Here is a 13,078-nt window from a genome sequence, read left to right on the forward strand (position 1 = left end):
TAGGGTGAGGCACATTGATTACTAACAGTTTACTACACAACATACACTTGGTATTACTTTCTTACCTGCAGTCTATATATCTCCCTGGCATATTACAGAATTTATGCAGCAGCATACAAGAGATTTCTGGACTCACCTTGTTGTGCTGTGCTCACTTGAACAAGGTGGCTCGGTGGTCCTTCGTAGGCAAATTTTGTCATCAAACTCTGTCATTCTTTGGATTTATGGTGCTTTCAAAGCAACTGGGGGGGGAAAACAAGGTTGAATCATGACGTCAGTGATCTTCAGGACGGGGCTCTAGAAAGAGGCCCAAGTTCCCGACTTGCAATTCCGAGTTGGATGACCGTTTAAAACGTATTTTCCCAGTCGGAGTTTGTTTTTTCCAGAGTTCCCAATCTCTGAAGTCTGAGATTTCCCAGATTCCCGTTCTTTTGAATGTGACAGACGTCATGCTGTATAGACAGCATGGCCAATGTTGAATGTTTATCCTTTTAAGCTTGGAAAAGAGGACCCTTAAACCCAGACTTGGACCACACACCCACTCCACTGAATAGCAGGCAAGTGATTGCTTTACAATGCTTGCAGTTAGCCACTGATTCCTTCCAAACCACTCATTGTTGAATTTGCAGTTTCTAACTTGTTGTGTAATGTTTATGTCCAATGGCCAATGGTCACCGATTTTTTTATCTATAATTTCTCTTCCTTATTTCTCTTCATATGACAAGGATTGAAAAGGATTTGCCAGTAGATTGTCGACTTGATTCATGATGATGACTGCGAGCTTGCTAGCTAAGATTTTGAAAGTATGATGTTGACATGATCAATCCAATCAAAGCTACAGTAAATATAATGTGATTTGACATAATTTTATCTGTGGCCAACGACCTTGAGCCTTCTTAAATGAGCACTTCTAATGTAACTCTATGGCAGCACCCAAGGGGCTTGAATTTTTTAGCTCTACCCTTAGATTTGGCAGTGACGTAGTGTCCCCATGAGTGACAGAACACTGAGCCAATCACGGCGCAACTAGAGAACATTACCAACCCCTACACTCCGTATTTTCTGCTGGCTACCCCACCACTGCAGAAAGCACTGAGCTACTGTAGACTGAAACACCTTCATTTTGGAGCCACCTTACTCAAGAAAGCAAAAAAAAGACCATGTTTGTGTCGTCTTTATTAACTCAATGATTTTTTTTTTTTACATTGTTTGCAAACTGATATTTACTTATTTTTATTTCACCTTAATTTAACCAGGTAGGCTAGTTGAGAACAAGTTCTCATTTGCAACTGCGACCTGGCCAAGATAAAGCAAAGCAGTTCGACACGTAGATCAACACAGAGTTACACATGGAATAAATAAACATACAATCAATAATACAGTAGAAAAGTCCATGTACAGCATGTGCAAATGAGGTAGGATAAGAGAGGTAAGGCAATAAATAGGCCATGGTGGCGAAGTAATTACAATATAGCAATTAAACACTAGAATGGTAGAATGTGCAGAAGATGAATGTGCAAATAGAGATACTGGGGTGCAAAGGAGCAAGATAAATAAACAAATAGTATGGGGATGAGGGAGATTGGATGGGCTATTTACAGATGAGCTATGTACAGGTGCAGTGATCTTTGAGCTGCTCTGACAGCTGGTGCTTAAAGATAGTGAGGGAGGTAAGAGTCTTCAGCTTTAGGGATTTTTGCAGTTCTTTCCAGTCATTGGCAGTAGAGAACTGGAAGGAGAGGCGGCCAAAGGAAGAATTGGCTTTGGGGGTGACCAGTGAGATATACCTCCTGGAGTGCGTGCTACGGGTGGGTGCTGCTATGGTGACCAGTGAGATGAGATAAGGCGGGGCTTTACCTAGCATAGACTTGTAGATGATCTGGAGCCAGTGGGTTTGGCGACGAGTATGAAGCGAGGGCCAGCCAACGAGAGCATACAGGTCGCAGTGGTGGGTAGTATATGGGGCTTTGGTGACAAAACGGATGGCACTGTGATAGACTGCATTCAATTTGTTGAGTAGAGTGTTGGAGGCTATTTTGCAAATGAGATCGCCGAAGTCGAGGATCGGTAGGATGGTCCGTTTTACGAGGGTATGTTTGGCAGCATGAGTGAAGGATGCTTTGTTGCGAAATAGGAAGCCGATTCTAGATTAAATGTATTAATGCCAAAATAACATGCTAAACAGGTGGTGCTCAAAATAGGTGGGGCTCTTCATATTATTTATTAAAATAGTGATATATAGACATAGGGTGAGTTCGTGGTGCGATTTTTTACTTTCCCCCTTCCTTTTAAATTACCGTACAGTAGGTGGCGGCATGTACAAACAAAGTGAGCGAACGCCATGATACTAAAGATGAAGAAGGCCCAGTAAAGATTCTGGATATACTGACAAGATATATGTCTCTCCGCCCTAACAATAGGAGACGTTGTCCACAAAGGGGCACAGCGGGTTGTCTAGGTCCCACCCATCCTTTCTTAGGATTGGTGGATACATCTCATTATTGTAAACATTTTTGAATATTCGATGAGGTTGTTCCACGTCAAACGCTTGTATTCAATAGAGAGATGCTACGCTACTAGCCTCAATACATGAATATGCATAACAATCTCGAGACAACTCCGAAATAGTTTTTTTCTCAGTTGCCGGGATGTCACGTGTCCTATTTATATCAGTACACTCGTAGCAACTTAAGCTTCTATTCCAATCAAATAAACCTCAAGTAGAAAATAAGCCATTATTTTGTTGTTGATGCCGAATTCGACACTCCACACAAAAACTCCTTGCTTGGTGGGCGAAACAACGCCACCTGCTGGAGGGAGACTGTTTTTTTTGCGGAGTTGGGCCTCTTCCTCTCTGGTTCGTGTCCACCCGCCAAACAGTATCGTTTCCGGAATGTTCATGCCTTCGGAAGGTTCAGAAATCCTGTAATTTGATAGCTAACCATTCACTGGAAACAATAACAATCAAATTTGACAGGTGGTTTCGTCATGCGGATCTGGTCAGTTTTGTTTACGCTTGATGCTTCTCGTGTGGATCTTTTTGCAATCTAGCTAGCCAGCAACTAACAAGTCAACAGACTATCTTCCAGCTGATCAAAACAAGGTCAATTGACGATGCGGTGAGTCGAGAATAAACTATTTTACTAGCAGTTTCTAAACATTTAGCTAAGCGACATTATGACAAATATACAACGGTTACGGCTTTCTGTCGTATTAGTAAATTAAGTACATGCGCGATAATAGTAGTTTACAACTTTACTACTTTTCCGCGCAGTTCTACGCAATTTGGATGTTGTTAGAAGACCCCGCCCTCCCTCGGCATCCTCAGCAAGACGTGGAGAAAGTGCGTTTTCCATAATTAACAACAAGTCCACTTGAAGCCAGAACCATGTGAGTCTTACCCAAATATTTATATATACACTAGAATACTGATTGGGGGCGCTGTGTTCAAAATATTTATATAAAAAAACTGATTGGGGGCGCTGTGTTGAAGCCGACGTGCGAGCCTCCATCTTCGCACTTCTTCACCATTGTAAAACATATCTTGGAAGCTATATACATGCATTTATTAACGTCTACATTCGTTTTCATATTACAGACAACTTAATGCATAATTGTAAATTATTTTATATGAGCACATTTTTATTGATTACTAATGTTAATGTCCCCACTACAACAACAAAAATACTTAAATACACTGAACAAAAATATAAACGCAACATGTAAAGTGTTGGTCCCATGTTTCATGAGCTGAAATAAAAGATCCCAGAAATGTTCTATATGCACAAAAAGCTTATTTCTCTCAAATGTTATGCACAAATTTGTTTGCATCCCTGTTAGTGAGCATTTCTCCTTTGCCAAGATAATCCATCCACCTGACATGTGTGGCATATCAAGAAGCTGATTAAACAGCATGATCATTACACAGGTGCACCTTGGGCTGGGGACAATAAGGCCTCTCTAAAATTTGCGGTGTTGTCACACAACACAATGCCACAAATGTATCCAGTTGAGGGAGCGTACAATTCTTATCCTGACTGCAAGGATGTCCACCAAAACTGTTGCCAGATAATTTAATGTTAATTTCTCTACAATAAGCCACCTCTAACGTAATTTTTGAGAATTTTGCAGTACCTCCAACCGGCCTTATAAGCGCAGACCATGTTTATGGAGTCCTGTGGACGAGCGCTTTGCTGCCCCCGTGGTGGTGGGGTTGTGGTATGGGTAGGCATAAGCTACGGACAACAAACACAATTGCAATGTATCTGTGACCAACAGATGGATATCTGTATTCCTAGTCATATGAAATCCCTAGATTAGACCCTAATCAATTGACGGATTTCCTCATATGAACTGTAACTCTGTAAAATCTTTAAAATTGTTGCATGTTTTGTTTATATTTTTTTGTTTATATGTCATTTTGTCCTTGAAACATTTAATTGAAATACTGTACTGAGTTCCATTCATTCCGATGGAGGACTGCTCCTTCTGGGAGTGACAATATGGCCGACCGGTGTCTTCAAAGCCTCTCATTGGACAACACATTTAATCAGCAGTCCAGGGTTTATATCAGTGTTGTAGTACTACACATTGAGTGTCTTGGTCTTGACTTGATGTCAAGAAACATTTTTACTCTCTCTGTGTCAGCTACATTTTTATCCAGTCTCGGACAGTGAGGACTTGTAATTTCAGACCAGCGGAGTAAAAAGCCCATCATTAACAGCTTCCATTCAGTCAGCGCATAAAAACGCTTTGCCAGGCCAAATATATACACTCCTTTTTTGAAACAATATCTTGTTGCCTATTGAAACCTGAGATTCCCACTTTACTTGTAACATTACTGTACTTTACTTGCATTGAAAAATATCCTCAAAGTTTGTCTGAATTTCCTTGACTCTCTGGTAGGGAAGAGTGGGGTAAATTGTTGACTAAGTTGCATGCTTACTATTAGTAAGGGGAGACAGGGAGAAATTCTAATAGTCTTTATATCTATAGTAGACATGTTTGCGCAGTGGCGAACCTATTGGACCCCTAGGCCTTCAGTGTGTGACAGGCTGGTGATGCTGAAAGGACAGCAACCGTAATACCAGTGAGAGTGCACTTTTGTAAATCACAAAGGGCCAATGATATAGTGGAGGCTATATGCAGGTATACACCCTATACCAACTTTGTCCCTTATGAAAAAATATTGCAGTCAGAGTGCAGTATAACTGCAGTTATTCTGCAATTACTGCGTCCAAAATACCACAGTTGACTGCAGTTTCAAAACGGCAATCTTTTTTTAAGGGGTTTTCTGTGGGCATTGCCTAAACTCACTTCTTAATCCCTTTGGTTGCATATCAAAGTAGTGGAGGTATACAGTGTATTAATTATGTAGTACAATAGAGAAATCATGCACAAAGTTGCCTACACATATCCTAGTTTCAGTCGAATATAATCTGCAGTCAGCAAGAGCGCACAGCTTCCAACTGGTTGTTGCATGGAGCAGCTCACAGAAGAATTACATTGGTAGCCGGTAGGGTAGGAAAGACATTTCAATTCATGATATCTAGCAGTAAATGCTATCTAAGGCAACAATGGGTATGCAAACCAGGTATTGAAAACATTTGGTCCTTAGTCTTGGTTAGTAGGCTATTTACGATGTGCAATTCAGTCATCATACGCTGTTTGCATGAATATTTATGAAGGCTTTCCCAAAAAACCTTTACAATTAAATGTTGACTTGCCTACCTGACAAAATGATGTAATGTTGATTTGTATCAATGGGGAAAGAATTTGTTTTTCTCAATTTAATTAAAGGTCAACTACACCCTCCAACAATATATTTTTTAGATTTTTCCCAGACCTAAAAGATAGTCTCCTGATGTGGTTTAAGCATTGTTGTGGACTTAGAACATCCCATTTGTGTCCTTTTATTAATGTATTTAAAGTGTGATTTTAGATTTTTAACAAGTGGTGCAATTCCGTCACACAGGACCCACTTCTTCAGCACCACTGCATAGGGCCGATGGAAAGACACCGGTCCATTCACTCTGACATATTAAGCCGGTAGGTCCCAATCATAAGAATACAAAAACAAAACCATTAGGCTAAGCATTTCCCAATCGAAATGTAAAACTATTACTTACCATTGCAAAAAAACATTTCACGTTCAGCACACAAAGTAATCCGTGATCTAAAGTTTAAATGCAACAATGTTTCACACACAAGTTATTTTCAAAGAGATGGCTAACAACAGCAAGCGCGCTACAATAAAAAACACAGTTCCACTCACCAGATGATCATTTCACACTTAACTTCATGTTGAAAGTTATTATTTTAAAGGGGGAAGCTAACAAATTAGCAACAACATTCTTTTTGATAACACCTGCTGCAGCCGCTGCAAACTATCCTACAACAAAAGCTAGCTAGCTAGACCGTGGTAAAACTACTGCTCGCTATTGCACAGTGGCCTGTTGGCCTTCCAAAAGGCAGAAGTTTCCATACGTTTTGTAAAATCATCCCACCCATTACAATAAAATGTAATTGGTTGATTCAACTGTCACTCCAAAATGTTGAATGGCAGATGCCTTTGACAAAATTACAGTCATGGTCTTGAATTGAACTCACGTTTTTCTGGTCTTGACTCTCTCGGACCTCTCGTCCCCCTCCAAGTCTCGGTCTTGACTCGGTCTTGATTCGCTCCGGTCTTGGTTTTAGGTGGTCTTGAACCCAACACTGGTTTATATCGCAGGAGTTTGGTGGCACTTTAATTGGGGAGAACGGGCTTGTGATAATGACTGGAGCGGAATCAGTGGAATGGTATCAAATACATAAAACACATGGTTTCCAGTTGTTTGATGCCATTCCAGTTGCTCTGTTCTGGCTATTAATATGGGCTGTTCTCCCCTCAGCAGCCTCCACTGGTTTATATGCATACTTGGTGCTACCACAGGTTTTCTACAAAGGTAGAGTTCGTTTTGGGTTGCACATTTTGGACCATTCCATTGGCCTTTAAGTGAAATCTCCACCCAACCTGGTAATTTGGCCATGCAAAACAAACGGAACTCCACCATTGAATAAAAAAAATAAATTGACAGCTGATTGTGGTTATGAAATGTAAACAAGATGCTTATGTCATGTGTTCTAATACCATTTGTTTTGTCCTAGTGGTGATGGCCTGGGAGATGGACAGCTCACACGGACCAGGGTCACCCCAAAGAGTTCTGCCCAAAACGGAACATTCCAAGGTCGAACTGGTCTCCAGAGGTCAGGAATCCCTCTCTACCTCATGTGTCAAACAGGAGCGGACAGAATTATTTGTTACGAACCCTGAGCTTCAGAGGCCAACGCACATCAAAGAGGAGGAGTATGAGACCACAGTCACATCCCTTTTATTACTTACCAAACAGGAGAGTGAAGACAAGGAGATTCCTGACTCTAAACCAATGAAACTTGAGTTTTACGATCCAGCCAGCCAAACATGTACAGCCCGAGAAGAGAAGAAAGCTGAGCTGAAGAAGTCTGGAGGAGTGTTCCATCCAAAGAATTCCGGTCTCCCTAAGCTTCAGGCCCCCTCTCAGCCCTCGGCAGGTGCAGGCTCCAGTCCTGTGAGTAGGGAGGAAGATGAGACGGAACCAGGGGTACAGGAGGACCAGCACCCTGGAGACTGGCTAGCCCCCGTGGAGGACGACGAGGCCCTGGGTGAGTCCCAGCGTCGACGGGGCTTTGAGTCCGCCAGCCGCTCCCTTTCTTCCATCCTGGGCTCCGACTCGGAGTCAGACGACAAGGAGGGTGAAGAGGACCCCACCTGGGCCCCTGCCGACCCCCAGACCCTCCAGGACAACCCAGATGCTGACATCCCCGCTCTTCGAGAGGCGTCCCCACTGTGGCACAGGAAAAGAACGTCATCGTCACGAGGTCGAGGCAAAAGAGGTAGAGAGGGAGGAAGAGGTGGTGTCTCCTCGTTTCCAGAACCCCAAAAGAAGCCCAAAAACTTTTCCTGCCAGGAGTGCGGGAAGGCCTTCATATCCCGCCGTGACCGGGAGAGGCACATTCGCACTCATAGCGGGGAGAAGCCATTCCCCTGCCCCAGATGTGACAAACGCTTCAACGACAGTGGGAACATGCGTAAACACATGCTGATCCACTCGGGGGAAAGGCCCCACCTCTGTCCAGACTGTGGCAGGGGGTTCTCAGAGAGGGGGAATCTCAGCAGGCACAGGGCCCACATCCATGGCAGTATGCCCAAGTCCGAATGTGAAGACTGTGGGAAGACCTACATAGAGAAAGGAGGTCTGGACCGCCACATCAGATCTGGAGCCTGCTCTGCAACAAGAAAAACATGACATTTATAAATTAAAAAGGTTCCTACAATAACAGTCCAGTTTCAGCAAGTACTACCTCCAGCGATCAAACTATCAAATATGGATTGCGACTTAACGGCCGGTGACTAGAGAGCTTGCTGGGAGAGTTCGGTGATTCCTTACTGAAGGTATTTTTCGCAGCATTAGGGGGTTGGAAGTTTCATGAATCGAGAGACAATAATGACATTATGAAAAACAGTGTGTATGAACTGAGGAGCTGTGTATAAAAATCTATATCATAGATGAAGAGATGATCTAGTCTATATTTGTATTCTACTTCCTATCAATACCTAAAAAAGATATATATTTTTAGCCATTTTATTTTTCGCAATACTCAGTAAAATGACAAATGGATAACTGAATTTCATTTAAAGTTTGTCCTCCCTTAGATAGCTTTCTCCGTGAGTGCCTTTATGAGTGGAGACAGAGAGAAGTGCTTTGTGAATGTGATGATCTGTACTTCACTGTTAAAGTAAACAATCATGGATCAAGAACTGTGTATTTGTGTGTTTCTTAAGTCTAAGGCCTGAATTCAGTGTGCGTTATAGCGCAGTGCACTATAAGCGACTTTAAAGTGCAGTTTACTCTTGAACTGAGATGCACAGCGTTTTTCATAAGTGCCTTTTGAAAGGCACATTGTCGGCTTCTGTCTAGTGGGCTGCGCTATTCACCCCTTCCATTGAATCCTGGCCTAAATGTTGTTTCCAATGGCCACAAGGTAAAGGTAACTTGCCTATACACTCCTGGAACAAGGTACACACTGAAAGAGAATAAAGGGTTTATGAGTTATGGATCTACACAACCACAAGTGAGAAGCGAGGTACCAGAGAAAAGTGGAATGAATTACTAACCAGTGCATAAGCTTCAGCCAAACATGAGATACTTTATTTGAAACAGTCACGTAAAGGGTCCTACATTGTCTAAAAGTAGATCAGTAGGGAGCTGGGTCGTATATTAATGAGTGCATAGTACCGTAGCAAAACATTTTGCAACGGAAAACAAAAAGAGTTCAATATTGGTCTCTCCCCGTGTTGTCCTATTTGTCCTTTCTTCAACCCCGAGTTGTCAAACGTATCCAACCGATCATACCCATCCAAACACAAACACGCAGAGGATCCACCCTAAAAAGCAGTCTGTCATCACTCAGGGAGCCTGTACAATAACCGATGTAGGATCTTAATTTGAGACAGTTTGCTACAGCAGGAAAATAACTCTGCAGCAACAGGAAATGTGAATTATGTGGATTATAATTAATGGACAGTTTTTGTAGGGGCTGACATTTTTCGTTAATGCAAATCAAGTCTGACATTTTAAAGTGGAAATTACAAACGTTTGCCTTTTTATTTCCTTAAATACACTACAAGTTTGCCACCAAAAGTGATCAAATTAAGATCCTACATCTTTACAACTGGTTTTGGAGCTATAGTCAGGAGTCTCACTACAGCTACATAATCTCTCCCTCTCTTCCCATCTGCCCCTCGCTCTTCCCACCTGCCACTCTTCCTCTACCCCTTTCCCTGATCCTGCTTCTAGTCCTACCTCAAGTATACTAGAGGCTCTGCTGTTGGCCAGGGTCTTTCCTGGAGCCGCAGGCTCATTTTCTGATTGGGACGTGCTCAGGTCAGGACCGGAACTTTGGTAAAGGACTTGTGGTTGGATTTGGTGGCAGAATTAGGAGTAGTTTCAGTCACTGGCTGCCCTGCTGTCTAGGACTGAGATGACCCTTGACATTTAGTGCTGACCCTAGCAGTAAGGTCATGTTGTGGAGGAGGTTCTGGGGTTTTGACTGACGGCTTGTTCTTGTTCTCAGATTTGCGAAGCCTCCTGGGTCTGGGTGGGGTATCTCTGTCTAGGTTTGGTGGCTTGTGTTGCAATGTGGTGGTAGGTGTGTTTGGTGTAAGTGGCATCTGTAGTTTGAGGGGTCCTGCTGGTGTGGCTGTGGTCTGGCTCGTCATGGGGGCGGGGAATACGGCAGTGGCAGGTGACTGGATAGGAAGTGTGTCAGGTTGTTGGGTGAGCACAATCATGATACCCACCTTTTAATTGGAACCCGATACAAAACCTGACCAGGTGCTGCCTGCTGTGTTGGGAGTTCCCTTGTTTGGGTAGAGCAGCTGAAGTGGACAGGTCTCTCTCCCCTGGTCGTGGTAGAATCTTGGGGCACCTGCGGCTCTGAATCAGTACCTCGGCCTGCTTCGTCTGTAGGGGGTCAGGGTGAGAGGTGCGGTTGTGTGCCTCCAGGAGGGCCAGGTTAGGGAAGGCTGTATGGCTTCTCACTCTGGTGTAACTTCTAGAGATCTGCAGACCAGTGGGCTGAGAGAACTTACGCTGGCACAGCTCACACATTTACATGGCGATCTCCAGTGTGAGTGAGATTGTGGGATGCCAGGAGAGGCGTCCGCTTGAAACTCAAAGAGCAGAGTTCACATGGGTACGGGCACTCGTCGTTGTGCGTTCGGCAGTGCAGCATGACCTCATAGTCCGCCTTGAAGCTCCTCCCGCTGTAGGGGCAGGGGTGTGCGCGCGCTCCAGCCGGTGACGGAGCTCGTTGGGCGTGTGGAAGGTCATGATACAGAGGCTGCACCGGTGGGTGCTTGGCGCAGTGGAAGCCCTTGGAGCAGTTCGGGCAGAGAAACGTCCGGTCCACCTGGTGTGTCATCTGGTGACCGCCCAGTACCTCCACGTGGAGAAGCCGTTTGTGGAAGATAGAGGGGGGAAGAGGCTCGAAGGCTCACTTCCCAGTGTGTGTGCTCTCATGAACGGCCAGCTGCACCTGAATGGAAAAAGCCTTCTGACCACAGTCAGTACACATGAACAGTTTAGGCTTAGGTCGGTGCTTGCTGAGAGATTTAGGGCGTGTAAAGCACTGGTCACGCACATTGCAGGCGTAGGCTTTGGCCCCACTATGAGTCAGCAGGTGGGAGGCCAGACCCTTCCTCCCCTGGCCTCACTCTGTGTCTTCTAAGATGGCGGCGCAGGACCCACTTCTTACTGAAGTTCTTGCAGTACTGTGAACAGTTAGTTTGTCCCTTCTGCCTGGGTCTCCAGGCCCTTCTCCCCCAGCTCCTCCTGATCATCACCCAGCCCCAGGTCCTCCTTTCTGGGATTAGCTAGCTCCAGTGTGCCCCGGCTGGAGGGTCACTGGCTGGCCTCCACACCTTTACACGTCTCCCTGAAGATGATTGTCAAGCTTGACGTTTACCATAGTGAGCTCATACTCCAAGTCATGCGCTGCTTTCACGAAACAAGATACAGCTGTCAACTCTTCATCAAACTCCAGAGTGCTCTCCTCATCGCTCTGCTTCTTCTCTTGGACCGCCTGCATTAGCCCTACAGTGGAGAGATGTAATTACAGTAGCTAACGTTAGCGAAGTAAATTCAGTAACATGTTATGTTGTATCATTCAGCAAGCACAAGTTATATTCTGTAAAAGCAAACAGAAAAATGCGGAGAAATTAAATGACAAATGTACCATGCACAGCCTCACCTGGAACATGTTTTCTATTTGGTACCGCAGCTGCAGTGTTATTGAGCTGGTCTGTGAATGAGCTGAGAAGGCTCTCCGGTTCATTCTCCCTGCAGGTCTCTCGGTTTGCCCATCTCAGACTCCTTCTCTGATCTCTCTCTGACAAATTGGGCCACACTGTTATTCAACCACGACAGGATTTCGCCGTGACATGTCTATGCAATCTTTCATATGGCTTTCAAAATCTTGCATGTTATCGAGGCCTGATTGTTTTATGATGGTAGCTTTGACAGTTGTGCTTCCAGTGTCTTTGATGGCATCATTGCAGTTTAAATTAGGTAATGTATGCTTTAGCAATAAAGTTTATATCCATCAGTCGTTTAGACCCCTATAAATGAGTGAAACCACTGTTTCTGCACTGCCTTTCTTTGATAAAACACTTTTGTCGTCGGCCCCGCCATTACCAGTAACATGTTGAATGAAAATACTTCTTCTTCTTTGGATTAAAACGGAGGTTGGCATCCAACATGTTGCACTACCGCCCCCAACTGGACTATAATATAAATCCATTTTACTTAGTGATACAAAAAGGGGAAAGTGGAAAAATAAATAAACTAACCCCCACAAAAAAATATATATATGCAAATATATACAAACTAACCTTAAAAACCCACCACCACATTCCACTACTTTGACCCTATCTGCTCCTGCTCCGGCCAATGGCCTGGAAGTACGGAACACCACCAGTCAACACACACCTTTTAACTTTTCTGAAATCAAATTTTGTATACCCAATACTTCTCTGCAGCTGCCACCACAACATCTATTTTCGGTGATTTACGTACCATTTCTGCAGTACAGTTGATAACCTATGAATGCTAAGAAGCCAACTATACTGATGCATATATCGCTTGTTGTCCTTTCCCTCTGTGCTGGCACAGATCTACTACTCACAGGGATCCTCTTAGGATCCCTCACCCTTGACCCATTCTCCTCTACTTTCTTCACTGCCTCAGCATTCGTCACCTTCTGCACTACTCTGACTCTAGCCATCTCAACCTGCCTCTCTCTCACCGGACACATCTGTTCCCCAGCAACGTGGGCACCCCTACAGTTGACACACACAGGACCGACAGGGACTCCTCTGTTTCACCACACTCACCACCAGGTCTACTTAGCACCACAACGGCGGGCATCACAAACACCAGGAATCTTCAACTTCAATTGCTCCATCTCCATACTTAATGCTACCCCAGAAATCACTAAT

General features: G+C 44.1%; 1 protein-coding gene across 5 annotated transcripts; it reads left to right on the forward strand.

The window, feature by feature from the left end:
• The first annotated feature begins 2,805 nt into the window (after positions 1-2,805).
• On the forward strand, positions 2,806-8,839 carry LOC129858118 (zinc finger and SCAN domain-containing protein 21-like). Of its 5 annotated transcripts, none has more exons than XM_055927091.1 (3): positions 2,806-3,390; positions 5,975-6,048; positions 7,150-8,839. In XM_055927091.1, the coding sequence occupies exon 3, from the start codon at positions 7,155-7,157 to the stop codon at positions 8,325-8,327; it is 1,173 nt and encodes a 390-aa protein (XP_055783066.1). In that variant the 5' UTR covers positions 2,806-3,390; positions 5,975-6,048; positions 7,150-7,154; the 3' UTR covers positions 8,328-8,839. The 5 variants fall into 5 exon arrangements, with proteins under 5 accessions (XP_055783066.1, XP_055783064.1, XP_055783068.1 ...); XM_055927089.1 differs by having other exon boundaries at positions 2,806-3,119; positions 3,275-6,048; XM_055927093.1 differs by having other exon boundaries at positions 2,806-3,119.
• Positions 8,840-13,078: the final 4,239 nt, after the last annotated feature.

The sequence above is a fragment of the Salvelinus fontinalis genome, chromosome 6 (assembly GCF_029448725.1).
Source record: "Salvelinus fontinalis isolate EN_2023a chromosome 6, ASM2944872v1, whole genome shotgun sequence".
NCBI classification, from domain to species: Eukaryota; Metazoa; Chordata; class Actinopteri; order Salmoniformes; family Salmonidae; genus Salvelinus; species Salvelinus fontinalis.